Genomic DNA, 13419 nt, shown 5'->3' with positions numbered 1-13419 from the left:
TGCTATTGCAGCATCTACGTTAAATTTTGAGTAGGTGATTGTATTCAGAAACACTTTCTGTTATATTACTTGAAATCCTCGTAATGTACCGATAGCATTGAATAAATGAAATGCTCTGACATAAAAAATAAAAAGTCAGCCGTGGCCGTGGCAGGATTGTAAAAACCCAGTCCAATCAAAAAAGTTGGGCCGGAGAAAATAATTGGACGGCCTGTCTGCCTGTCAATGCTTCCTTCCTTCCTTCCTTCCTTCCTTCCTTCCTTCCTTCCTTCCTTCCTTCCTTCCTTCCTTCCTTACTTCCTTACTTCCATCATCCACCTCTCCTCCTAAATTACCTTCAGATATGAAGACCATAGACATGGTTTCAAAAATAAGGTAAAATCCTGGCTTATGGCACATTTAAATCCCTAGTGACACTCCTATGTCCTTCCCCATGTGAGTTGTTGTATGTGATGTTTGTCTTTGTATGCATATTGCACTTCAATACAGATAGTAGGGTTAGGGAATATTCTTTTATTCTTTTATACGTTTAGCCTTTTAGTGTCTAATTTATATACCTTGTTTTTTGTTTTATGTTTGATGTTTTGTTTTACGTGGATATGTCTTGTCTTTTAACATCAGGGACCATGATGGAAACAAGTGTCTGCACTTTATCGTGTTTTATCCTTTGGATATGTCTGTATTCCAAATCAATCAATCAATCAATCAATCAATCAATCAATCAATCAATCAATCAATCAATCAATCAATCAATCCTCTCTTCAGACCCGGTCCTGGTCACCACTCGTCCCTTTAGTCTAAGAACACATTAAGTGAATGATCAGAACAACTAAAACTGTACAATTCACCCAAAATGGTAAACGTTGTAACGGTCGGTAAAACAAGTGATTTGGATACATTTTGAGCGGATTGAATATTGCAATATTGTTAGGACATTTCTGTCTGTATTATGTATTCTATTTTTTATTTTATTTTTTTTAAATCACACACACTATAGAGTCTTATTTTGACAAATAAGAGGTCGTAGTATCTGACCAGACCGACCACAAACAAAATGCTGCCACGTCCAGTTTTCTATTGGCGTTTTGCTGTTGGCTGGTTGAAATACCCACCAGATAGTCAGTAGATATCCACAAGCTGCACAGGAGAGATACTCACACAAGGCTTCATATGTAAACTATTCATGGATCTTTGTTTTAAAACTCATAATCTGGAGATTATTGTCACACCTGTGAAGGATAAAGTTGACTACGGCCAACCCACTTAGATAAGATAATATTAAGTTATATATTATTATATTATATTTACTAGATCAGGTAGTATTTAGTTATATTATTTACTAGATATGGAAATATTTAGTCATATTATTTACTAGATAAGGTACTATTTAGTTATTATATTTATTAAGGTAGTATTTAGTATATTATGTACTAGATATGGAAATATTTAGTCATATTATTTACTAGATAAGGTACTATTTAGTTAATATATTTATTAAGGTAGTATTTAGTATATTATTTACTAGATATGGAAATATTTAGTCATATTATTTACTAGATAAGGTAATATTTAGTTGTTATATTTACTAGATATTCTAATATATAGTATTTACTAGATATTAAACTAGGGCATCAACAAGTCACTTGAAAAGGCTGTCTAGCCCGCTGTCTTGGTAGAGAAGTGAAATGAGCCTGATTTTAAAAAGAACAGAATTCAAACACATTTGTTTTTAATTTATGTATCTGTAATGTGATACCAGCATGTTTTGTTTTTTGTTTTTTTCGTTAAAGGGACATTTTAACAGTTTTAATCACATTTCCATGATAATCGGGATAATATTGTGAATCGGAATTATGTTGAAGATAATCCAGACATGACATTTTCATATTGCCCCATCCTTATGCTATACTAGACTATTTGTGTGGTTTTACTTGCAGCCAATCACTGCAACAGTCTTCGATTCTAAACGTTATGCTTTGAATCACTTGACAAACACGCATCCAATCATTTCGCTGCCTGGTAACTGCAGCCTCAGAGCTGAGCTGCTACTGTTGCTTGAATTGTCCTGATGTAATGTTAAACACGGTTTCACCGACACACTCCCCTAATTCTCTCCAGTCTGTCACACAAAGCAGCCGAGAGACCGTGGCAACGCAGCTGAGCTCAGATTTATTACCTCAGAGCTCGAGAGCCTGTTGTCTGGATCAAATGAAGCAGCCAAGTCGAGTCCAGAGACGGGCATCTATTCACAGCTCGACGTTCATGCCAACTGCTGCATTTTCACTTGAACACCAACAAGAAAGATTAACGAGCAGGAGCTTCCTTGTTGCTTTCAGTGCAGAGATGAAACAGATCAGGAAGCAGAAGCTACTGTATATGGCAGGATGACATATACGCTTTCATGCTTAAACAACGTGACACTTTAGATCAGAGCTGCTGTCTGCATGCGTTGGTGAAAACTGTTAAAATACTGTTTGAGCTGTTTGAGTACGACTCAGACGTCACTTTCACCATGGCAACCGCCTCCTTCCTGTCGGTGATGCTCCGCTGTTGACCACAAAGAGTCGAACGCCATCTGGGAGGAGGGAGAAGCGCACACAGACACACACATGCACAGCCAGAATCACACTTACACATACACTCACACACTTACACATACACTCACACACACACAGAGCCAGACACAAGCACAAAAGCATGTTAACATGCAACACAAACCAGCATCGAGAAGCAAGTGCACAACTCGTTACTGTGTTATAACAACACTGAAGTTTCAGGCAACTTAAACTTGAAAATCCATACAATGGAACACCAAATAGGCTCGAGTAGCCTGCCTCCTTCATTTACTTCAAAAATGACCAAAATGAATAATCCCCTCAAGGTGCATCTCGTCATTTTCAAAAGGGTCCTGAGGCACAAAACATGAAGGTTAAACTTTAAAGCACATCAATAATAATAATGATTACAAATTAATACATTTGAGGACAAAAAACATTGAACACACTAACACCAAAAATGACACACATTAGGGCTATCATCCAGCCGCACCAACAAGAACATGATAATAATGATGTTAATGATGACAATACGATTATGTCAAAGTACTCAAAGAGTTTACTTAAACTGAAAGCGAGGGTAAATACAATCAAAAACAAGAACAAGGAGTTTAAGACAAACAAGCAAAGAACGATCTGAGTAAATGAGAAAATGTATGAGCTCCCTTAAAAAGTTTAGGCACGATAAAAAAATAAACTATTGTCTAAGTGGGAATAATGATCTAAATGGAACTAAAAACAGCAAGGTAAGGCGTGTTTGCCTGACTCTAATTCAAATAATACATAATATAGTAACCGCTGTTCTGCATGGGGGCTGATGTTATTTTTCCTCCTCGGTTTTATTTATTGATGCTCGAAGGCTACACTGCTGAGAGTTCAACACTTTCCACAGAAACCTCTGTTTGTCTGCCATTCTGTTTACCTTTTCGGCGTTGAGCGCTCCAGGCCTGAAGCCTGGGCTACGAAGCAGGATTTGGGGGTTTGAACGCAGTTTCCAGTCCCACGATGATGGGTAGATCACCATGGTAACCAGAGTATTCACGCCTACCAACTAATTAAAGCTCAATGCGCCAATCGTGAGATCATATTACACAAATACGAAGAAGTTAAAGTCATAATCAGACTAAAAGAAACACACTTTACTGTTTGTATATTCCAACATAAAATATCACTGTCCTATACCGGAACACCTATTTATGCTGTGGGTTATTATAAGATAAGCCTTTTTACCATCTTAGATAATGCTTTTATATCCATACTTTTTTTTAAATTTGCTCCATGTCTGTTTCACACCGCCGGGGTTGCAGATGAAATAATGAGTCTAAAATTGTCCTACATTTAATAGCTTTCCACAATAATTTAATGGAATACACTAAATATAATTATAAATGTAATTATAGTGAGATCTACTCGTGCTCTTTTAATATCCATTCACACCCGGCGCTACCTTGTGACTGACAGGCTGCTACTGCGGCCTCATCTTCTGTCGTACCACGTACCAATGCAATTATCTCCGAAGATGACTTCAACACTTAGCTGTAAAGTTGACCTTGAATTATGAAGCTAACTTTGTTAACAGCTTCACACCAGAATCCAGATGGATCCAGATCCAGTAAGGTTGTTGCTCTGGGTGCCGCTCTACTGCTTGTGTTCATCAGATCCACCCGTTGCTCCTCCACAGTCCAAATATGGTCACTTCTGTTGACTGCTTACAAAAATCCAAGATGGTGATGTCCAAAATCGTGAACCCGCTCATAGTCAGACTGAGAAACCCTGAGTTGATTTACCGAGTTGATAACCGCTGTCATGGGCTAGTAAAGCCAGATCACCCAAAGGTGCCCTGGATATGTTGAACTCGCTTCTTAGTACAAGCTTCTGTTGGAGTTGGAGGTCAGAATGTCCCCATCATGTGACCTCCAACTTCAACACAACTCTATTAACTTGAACAAAGCACGTCAACACATACAGCTAAAGCATGTAAACTTGGTGAGAAACACAGGAAACTCATCTGACTATAATACAGAAGCTTCTTCAGTTCTAACTGACTTGTGGGGAGTTTAGGTATTAAACTTCTTGTGGGTGTTAAAGGTAGATGTAAACTTATGGTGTGAGAGAGATGGAAACAGCACTCGGAGGAAAAAGAATGCCAAACGGCAATTCATTTTTAGGCAAATAAGCCAAAAGAACAAAAACAGCCTAACCAACATTTACATCATACCAGGTTAACCCCCTGCTAAACCGGAAGTAGTAGCATTAATAAAAGGCGTTAAAAGGTCATTAGGTGTAGCGTTGCCCTGGAGGTAACAGCTCTTTTTTTAATGAATCTGTTGTCAGGTGTTCATGCTGGGGGCCTTTCTGTCTACTGTCCATCCACTCCATGCGTGGAGATGTGGGGCCGCGGTCGCAGACACAACCGTCCCTACACCATCCACCCCACCTCCCTTGGCGACTGAGCGCCCTACATTCAACCATCAAGCCCAACGTTACATAAAACCACACAAGCCGGCTTGCTGCCTGTTGCTAGGCAACAAGCCCCAGAGCCCCATCGTCGTGTCTCGCTGGTCCCCGGCTGTACCTGAAAGTACTCAAATGGGTCAGTGAGGACAAAGAAAAAAAGAGACGGACTGGCCGAGCGTGTGGGAAAAAAGCAAGCAAGGAAAACGGAGCCCATTAAAGCATGTCGCTGGGAGTGTGCAGGTCTGCACTCAGCATAATGTGTATAATGAGGTTTGTTAGCCAGGGAGGAATGATGAGGATCTGCGGAGAGCAACAACAGACAGTGGCCAGTTTCTGTCTGAAGAGCTGGAGCAGCAGTTTGAACAGACTTGAGATAGAAAATCATGTTTACAATGTTTACTGAGGCTCATTTTCTCATACACTTCCATGCAACCACACTTCTTGCCGCAACCAGAGGATCTTTCATCCTACAAAAGAGTACTTATTTTACTTTGTTTTTTGCATATACTATATTCAGAATAAGTAAATGTCAATACACTCATTTTAACAAAATATTGACTTTTTCAGTCTCATCTTAAGAATTGGAAAGTGTGTATTTTCCTTCACTGCTTACTAGGGGTGAGTATTGGCAAGAACCTCACAATACGATACGTATCATGATACTTTGGTCACGATACGATACGTACGATATCACATTATTGCGATATAAATTAAGATGAAACCACAAGTACTTGTACATCAGATGATATTGATCAGAGGAAACATTGAGTCAAAACTATTTCATTCAAAACAGCCTCTCCATTTTATTAATTCCCATGAAATTCAACGGAATAAATATTGAAAATAAAATGAAATAGGATAAAGTACTTTACAACGCGTCTAAACATGAGTCTTGTATCGATCTTTGGAGTTGAAAAATCAATAATGTATTGTATTGATATTTTTACCCACCCCTACTGCTTACTGATTACTTTGATTTGAGGGCAGATCTTTCCATAAAATGGTTGAGAACTAACTGCCGGTGATGATGATGTGAAGTCGGTGAAGACCGATGATGAAGTTGGAGCATCCATGAGAGAGTTCATGGCCTGCCCCTCAGACTTGGGTCATCTGGAGTTCACATTAATATTCACTATGAGTCCACAAAGTCAATTATCCTGTACGGGGTGGTAATCGACAAATCCTGCATTAAATCCTCAAAACACTGAAGGGATGATGGTGATGGGACGTGAAGCTGCATAGCAGAGGCTCTGAGGTACATACTCACCATGATGATGTCTGATGCGCTTTCTTGCTGTTTTAATCATGTTTCTACATATATTTAGACAGATATCTGTGATTATGTATTTTTGTAATATATATATTATCAATATATATATATATATATATATATATATATATATATATATATATATATATATATATATATATGCAGGATATATAAAGCATTATATTTATTATATTGATGGTCTTTATCCTTCGGACAGATCTTAAATAAATATTTAATTGTTGTTCAATCAAATATATGATCAAGCATTTTTTTTCTGTTCAGCTTCCTATCTAAAAAAACCCTTTGTGTTGCTGTCTTAACTCGTGCTCACCAACATATCTCTACACTGCCTCTGAATTATTAACGACTCCCTCATCAATGTTTGATTCCACATTTTACGATTCACTATCCATGCACATGATATACTCCCATCAAACGTATGGAGCCCCGGTCTGGGACTAGCAGGGGGTGGAGGTGTGCTGCAGGGAAATAACAAAACCTGTGGTGTGCTCTGTTGATTGGTTTGATTGGATTCAGCTGCATTTTACTTTATAGTGACATTAGCCACTTTTTCATTCATTATTCTACCAACTAAATTACGTTGCATGGATGGGTGATCGTCCAAATGAAATAAAAACACAGATATATTGGAGTGTAAAGTATTCCATACAGAATTGCAAAATTAGGGTATCAAATCAGTTAACCTTGTATTATATTGTTCCATTAGGGTTATAATATTGAGGCAATCATTTTAAGATTTAGTGACTCAGATCCATGCATTCATCAGATTGTACGTATATCGGTCGAAAGTCTTATTTCACATGTCTGTTTTCTGATGCAGCAGTATGTCTCTCTCTCCTGAGACATATGTGTGTACTGATGTCGCTGCTTGTCCTCGCTCTGCATTCTCAGTGAAATACATGGCAGCCAGGTGCAGCCTGAAAGAAGTGGACAAGACAGTGTCATTAATGAACACACATTATATTTCAAAGACAACGAAAAGTAGGACTTTATTCTTCAGAAATGAGTTTGGAGTTTGCTTTGGTCCACATAAAACAACAGTGTTTATGGGTAAAATAAGGCTCTAAAACATCATCTTACTGCTCTGCATCACTACTTGCACTACCATCCCCCTGTACTTCACAAGGCAACATGTCGGTGTTTTCAGACGTTTGAACTAAGGCTCCGTTAAAAACAAGGAAACAAAGTCAAAGTGCAGCTCCTCTTCCTGGAAGGAGTCTCAGCTTGAGAACTCCTCCCTCCTCTCTCTGCTCTCAAACACAGCCAGCTCCACTCTGTCCACAGATTTCCTTGTTCCCTCCCCTTCAGATCTACAGTGTGAGGACGGGTGGAACCAACATGGCGGTGAAGTGCAGCAGCTGACAGGCCACATTCACTGCAGAAACACATGTTGTTGAGATCAGACCTCAGACCAGTTTCACTTCTAACAAAGTGAAACTCAGACAGTCGTCGTCGCTGAGAGGTGAAATGGCGCAGAAAGGAGTTCAGCTGGACCGGGAAACCTTCTCTTGTTGCATCTGTTTGGATCTACTGAAGGACCCGGTGACTATTCCCTGTGGACACAGCTACTGCATGAAGTGTATTGAAAGCTACTGGGATGAGAAGGAGATCCACAGCTGCCCTCAGTGTAGGCAGACCTTCATACCGAGGCCTGTCCTGCTGAAAAACACCATGTTGGCAGTTTTGGTGGAGGAGCTGAAGAAGACTGGACTCCAAGCTGCTCCTGCTGGTCTCTGCTATGCTGGACCTGAAGATGTGGCCTGTGATTTCTGCACTGGGAGGAAACTGAAAGCCCTCAAGTCCTGTCTGGTGTGTCTGGCCTCTTACTGTGAGAAACACCTCCAGCCTCATTATGAATCACCAGCATTCAAGAAACATCAGCTGGTGGAGCCCTCCAACAAGCTCCAGGAGAACGTGTGCTCTCGTCATGATGAGGTGATGAAGATGTTCTGCCGTACTGATCAGCAGTCTATCTGTTATCTCTGCGCTGTGGAGGAACACAAAGGCCACGACACAGTCTCAGCTGCAGCAGAAAGGACTGAGAGGCAGAGAGAGTTGGATGTGAGTCGACTAAACATCCAGCAGAGAATCCAGGACAGAGACAAAGATGTGAAGCTGCTCCAACAGGAGGTGGATGCTATCAACCACTCTGCTGATAAAGCAGTGGAGGACAGTGAGGTGACGTTCAGTGAGCTGATCCGTCTCATGGAGAAAAGACGCTCTGACGTGAAGCAGCAGGTCAGATCCCGGCAGGAAACTGAAGTGAGTCGAGTCACAGAGCTTCAGGAGAAGCTGGAGCAGGAGATCAGTGAGCTGAAGAGGAAAGACGCTGAGCTGGAGAAGCTCTCACACACAGAGGATCACAACCAGTTTCTACACGACTACCCGTTGCTGTCACCACTCAGTGAGTCCACACACTCATCCAGCATCAACACCCGTCCTCTGCACTACTTTGAGGACGTGACAGCGGCTGTGTCAGCGGTCAGAGATGACCTGCATGATGTTCTGACAGAGAAATGGATGAAGGTCTTAGCTAAAGGGACTGATGTGGTTGTTTTACTGCCACAACCAGAGCCCAGGACCAGAGCTGAATTCTTAAAATATTCACGTGAAATCACACTGGATCCAAACACGGCACACACACGGCTGTTATTATCTGAGGGGAACCGAAAAGCAAAATTAATGAGTCAACAGCAGTCTTATTCTCCTCACCCAGACAAATTCACTAATAATCATCAGGTCCTGAGTAGAGAAAGTCTGACTGGACGTTGTTACTGGGAGGTGGAGAGGAGAGGAGGTGGAGTTGTTGTATCAGTCGCATACAAGAGTATCAGCAGAGCAGGAGGATGGAATCAATGTGTGTTTGGATGTAATGACAAATCCTGGTCGTTACAATGTAACAATAACAGTTATAACTTCTTATACAACGGTGTCCAAACTCCCGTCTCAGGTCCTCCGTCCTCCAGAGTAGGAGTGTACCTGGATCACGGAGCAGGTATTCTGTCCTTCTACAGCGTCTCTAAGACCATGACTCTCCTCCACAGAGTCCAGACCAGGTTCTCTGAGCCTCTCCATGCTGGACTTCGTATTTATAATATTGAGAACAGTGGTGAGTTCTGTAAACTCAACTAGACAGAAGTCATTTAAGAGCTGAATGACTTCACCTCCTTCATCTTCCCAGCCTCCTCCTCTCCTCCCCTACCTCTCCTCTACTTCTTCTTCTCCCCTCCCTCTCACATCCTCTTCCCCTCTCCTCCTCCCCTCCTGATTCCACCTCTCATCCTCGCTTCCTCCGCTCCCTCCCTCTCCCCCCTCCCCCTTCTCCTCCTCCTCTTAGTCCTCCTCCTCCTCTCCTCCTCTTCCTCCTCCTTGTCTCCCATCTGAATGTTTGATGAATATTTCTAGAGATGTATTTCTACGTTCTTGTTTCTCTTTGGAGAGAAACCAGCAGACCTCCTTTATCCCAGATGCTTTGTTTTCTTCCTCTACATTAGTAAAGAAATCTATCATCACATGTATGAAGTGATTGTGTGGATGATCTGAACATAAACTCATTGATCATGTAACAGACTTCACCGATGAGATCTGTGGACACCCTGGTCTTCATTCCAGGGTGTCATGCAGAGCTGATGGAGAAGATGTGACACTAATATGAGAGAGGAAGTGAGGCAGATTTCCTCCTCAAACACCACTAAGTGCCACGTTCATGTTAAGACTTTCTATCCTTTCAACTGTCTTTCTTGTGACTCTGACGTTAAAACCTGCAGAAACAGTCAAGTCTGGGTGAGAAGACGTGGAGGTGAATCCTGACACACATGAGACCACAGATGTTGTGTCGTTGTGGACTTGAGCTCATTCCGGCTCCGGTTCTGTTGGTTTTCATGCAGAGGAAAGTTCAGAATGAGGCTGTCATGTTGGTTCAGTGTTTGGCTCCGTCAGCTCCCAGCCAGGCCGTCCTGGATATTATTATTCACCATCACAGGAAGTGACTCCACCTTCTGATCCTCCCGCCATGGGTGGATCAGAAGCAGCAGACAGGTGTCCTTGAATGTCTCATTGGTCCCTGAAGGCAACAGTCTGGTATCAACTTCTAGATCAGCTGTGATTCTAAAAAAAATGCTGAACTTCTTTCATACATTTGTCCTGCTGTTAAGCGCAGCTGATTGTAGCGTTGCAATGTGGACACTAGGGGGTGCATGCGCGAAGAGAAGGCACTCTACTGAGCAGGACGAGGAGCAACAGCTTTTCTGATAGTTTCAGTTCATTGTTAACACAGAAAAAGCGAAAATTCTGCACAATTTGGCACAACTTCACACTCTTATCTGCTCTGCATTAGACTCTGACTTTCCTTCTTTTCACTCTGATGTCAATTACTCATCACCTTGTTGTCAAAACACTACACACAATGTTCAGTTGTTGCACACACTTCTCAAGTAAAATCTCAAAGCATCAAACTACAACACACAAATATTCAAATCTCTAAACATTCAGGTCTGTTTGCCGTTTGTAATCAGGACTGCAGCATAAAAGTGTCTTGAACCTCTGTTTCATTTAGTGAACAATGGAGAACTTTGAAGAGAGAGATGATGATGATGATGATGATGCCTAATTCATTTTTGTGAAGGGGGGGATAGATACTGTTCTCTGCGTGTACTGAAATAAAACTTTTTGTTGCTGAATATTTGTGTGCTTTTTTATGTTAGTTTTTTTACGATTGTTTACACACTAAAATAAAAATGTCCACACAATTTTTGAAATTCTACTCCAAGGAGCAAAACACCTCCACAGATTTGCACAACATTACACACAATGTCTGCTTCACCCTTTTTGCAAAACATTACACAGGGATTTGTAAAACGCTACACACATTTTCACACCTTAGACACAGAGAAGGATTGTGAGGTTACTTCCTTGTCAAAGCCCCGGATTGCCAATGACCACACTAATGAACAAATTGGATAATCACATCCACCAAGTGTGGAAGCACACATGTGCTTATATGAAAACGCAGCACTCAGGTGTGCTATAAAAGGCAGCAGGTGAGTTCACCTGTCTTCAACAAAAATGGAAGGAGCTAGAAGAAGAAGAAGAGTGAGAATGAGAGGGGGAGCTCAAAGAGGAGATGAAGGCGGTAGAGGAAGAGGAGAAGGAGGTAGAGGAGGAGGCCCAGGTAGAGGAAGAGGAGAAGAAGGAGATAGAGGAAGAGGTAGATAAAATAAATACTTGAAATATTCAGTCTGCAGCATCAGTGTTGTGCAGTGCTTGGTAAGTTTATAGTAGGCCTATTTGTGTACATTCTCCCTATATCTCAAACTAATCATGAGGAATGTTGTGGGCTTGTCACTATTTTTTTGACATCTAAATTATCCCTTACATAACAATATCTGGCCAAAAATCTAGCACATGCTATTTCCTAAAATTAGTTTTTTTACAAATGTGTTTTTTATTTATCACAGCAGTGTGAAACTGGCTGCAATAGTGTCTGATCATTGAGGACTGTGTTGGTTAAATGAAAACTAATAGCATTTTCACAAATATGTATGTTTTGACTGAAGTGTATATGTTTTGACTGAAGTGTGTCATTTAGCAAACAATCTAGGAATTATGCAAATTGAGTGTAGTGTTTGGATAATTGTGATTATATTTTGAAAAAAAGAACCCGGTTTTCAAAATTGCATGTAAACAATTGAAAAAAACGGTAATGTCATTCATATGGTGTGTTCCATTTCTGTGATTGTTTTTAATTTTGCACTTCAGTGTGCAGCAAATGCTTAGTTGTGTGAACTCAATGAATGGTATGTGTCATTTGAAAATATGGTGTGTGCACCACATGAAAACACGAGTTCCATTTTGTGAACAGTTAAGAGATTTGATGGCAAAGAGTCATCTTGCAAAGGGAGTGTCAGGCTGAGCATTTTGTGTGTGAGGTTTTCAGTTTTGTGTGTGCAGTTTTTCGAAAGCTGTTATTGTTTTGAGAAACGTGAAATTGAATTGAAAAACTGTAAACACACATTTTAGTTGTTTTATTTTGTCAACAAGTCGATTAGGACAGAAACAGTTTGTTTTATTTAGTAACTGCTCATATTCTGGAGAATAACTCATGTGATGTTTTATTTGATATCCGTCTCGTTCCCTCATTGGATCACATGGAAGTAAATATCACGTGTATGTGTGTGTGGTTTTCAGTATAGTATGTGCATGATTGTGATTACATGTGTATGTGAGAGGAAAGGTGTGTGTCAATGCATGGTCATTCTGAATAATGTCCCTAACAGCCCCTCATAGATATCACAAACAGAACTTGAGGAGAAAAGTTGAGAAGGAAATAAAGAATGTCGAAACAGAAATATAAAGACGGTGAACAACCGGGCTCAGAACGTAAGAAAACGTCAGCAGTTCTGAAGTGGAGGAAGCTGACTGCTGCAGGAAGTGAACAGCAAATGGGCTTTTATATCCTGTATGGTCAGTGGATATAAAATGACACTGAAATAAGATGCATGGAATGCTATCACTCGTTCAGTGAATGCTGTATCCGGAGTAGGACAACCGATGAAGTAAAATCAAAAATGGTTTGAGGTCCAATCTGAGGCAAAAAAAGAAATTGCACAGAAGAGAGATGTAGACCACTGGAAGTGGAAAGGCTGCTCAGAGTTATCAGTTTAAAACTCTGAGACACATAAAGAAATTAATACAAATCTTAAAAAATTACTGAAACCTGTTTGTTGAAGTGATTCATTTCTTTGATTTGATCTTTATTTTCCTTGATTACAAAGTACAACAATTACAAGACATGAAATACTACAATTTACAAATAAATAAATTAAAATACAAAAATATAAATCATTAAAATATTTCAACTTTGAGGAGGGACAGGAGGAAGCTATGCTTATCATGTCCTGCCCTTCATATAATTTACATATATTTACATTATGTAAATTGAAATTATATGTAAATGTACATATATTTTCAATTTACATAATATGTAAATAGCTCCTATATCTGTGTGAAATAGTTATTATCCAAATTTCAAATATTAGCTATATGTAAAATAATATCAAAAACAAAACATAATACCACCAGATCACTTTCAATCTCCAATTCTATTCCTTTATATTT

The 13419-nt window shown here is 40.1% G+C and overlaps 2 protein-coding genes across 2 annotated transcripts in view; both read left to right on the top strand.

Annotated features, from left to right (window-relative positions):
- The window catches only part of LOC311012987 (tripartite motif-containing protein 29-like), a 160147-nt gene extending 149203 nt beyond the window's left edge, over positions 1-10944 (top strand). Inside the window, exon 3 of the mRNA XM_084008844.1 lies at positions 9916-10944. The gene's annotated coding sequence lies outside the window, so the exon portion shown is untranslated. The remainder of the gene's footprint in view (positions 1-9915) is intronic.
- LOC311012979 (tripartite motif-containing protein 16-like) lies at positions 7640-9923 on the top strand. Its single transcript, XM_084008835.1, has one exon. The coding sequence runs from the start codon at positions 7771-7773 to the stop codon at positions 9433-9435; it is 1665 nt and encodes a 554-aa protein (XP_083864961.1). The 5' UTR covers positions 7640-7770; the 3' UTR covers positions 9436-9923.
- Positions 10945-13419: the final 2475 nt, after the last annotated feature.

Source organism: Eutrigla gurnardus (assembly GCF_963514095.1).
Source record: "Eutrigla gurnardus genome assembly, chromosome: 4".
Lineage (NCBI taxonomy): Eukaryota > Metazoa > Chordata > Actinopteri > Perciformes > Triglidae > Eutrigla > Eutrigla gurnardus.
The sequence above is the reverse complement of the archived record's forward strand: the minus strand, read 5'-3'. Positions and strand labels throughout refer to the sequence as shown.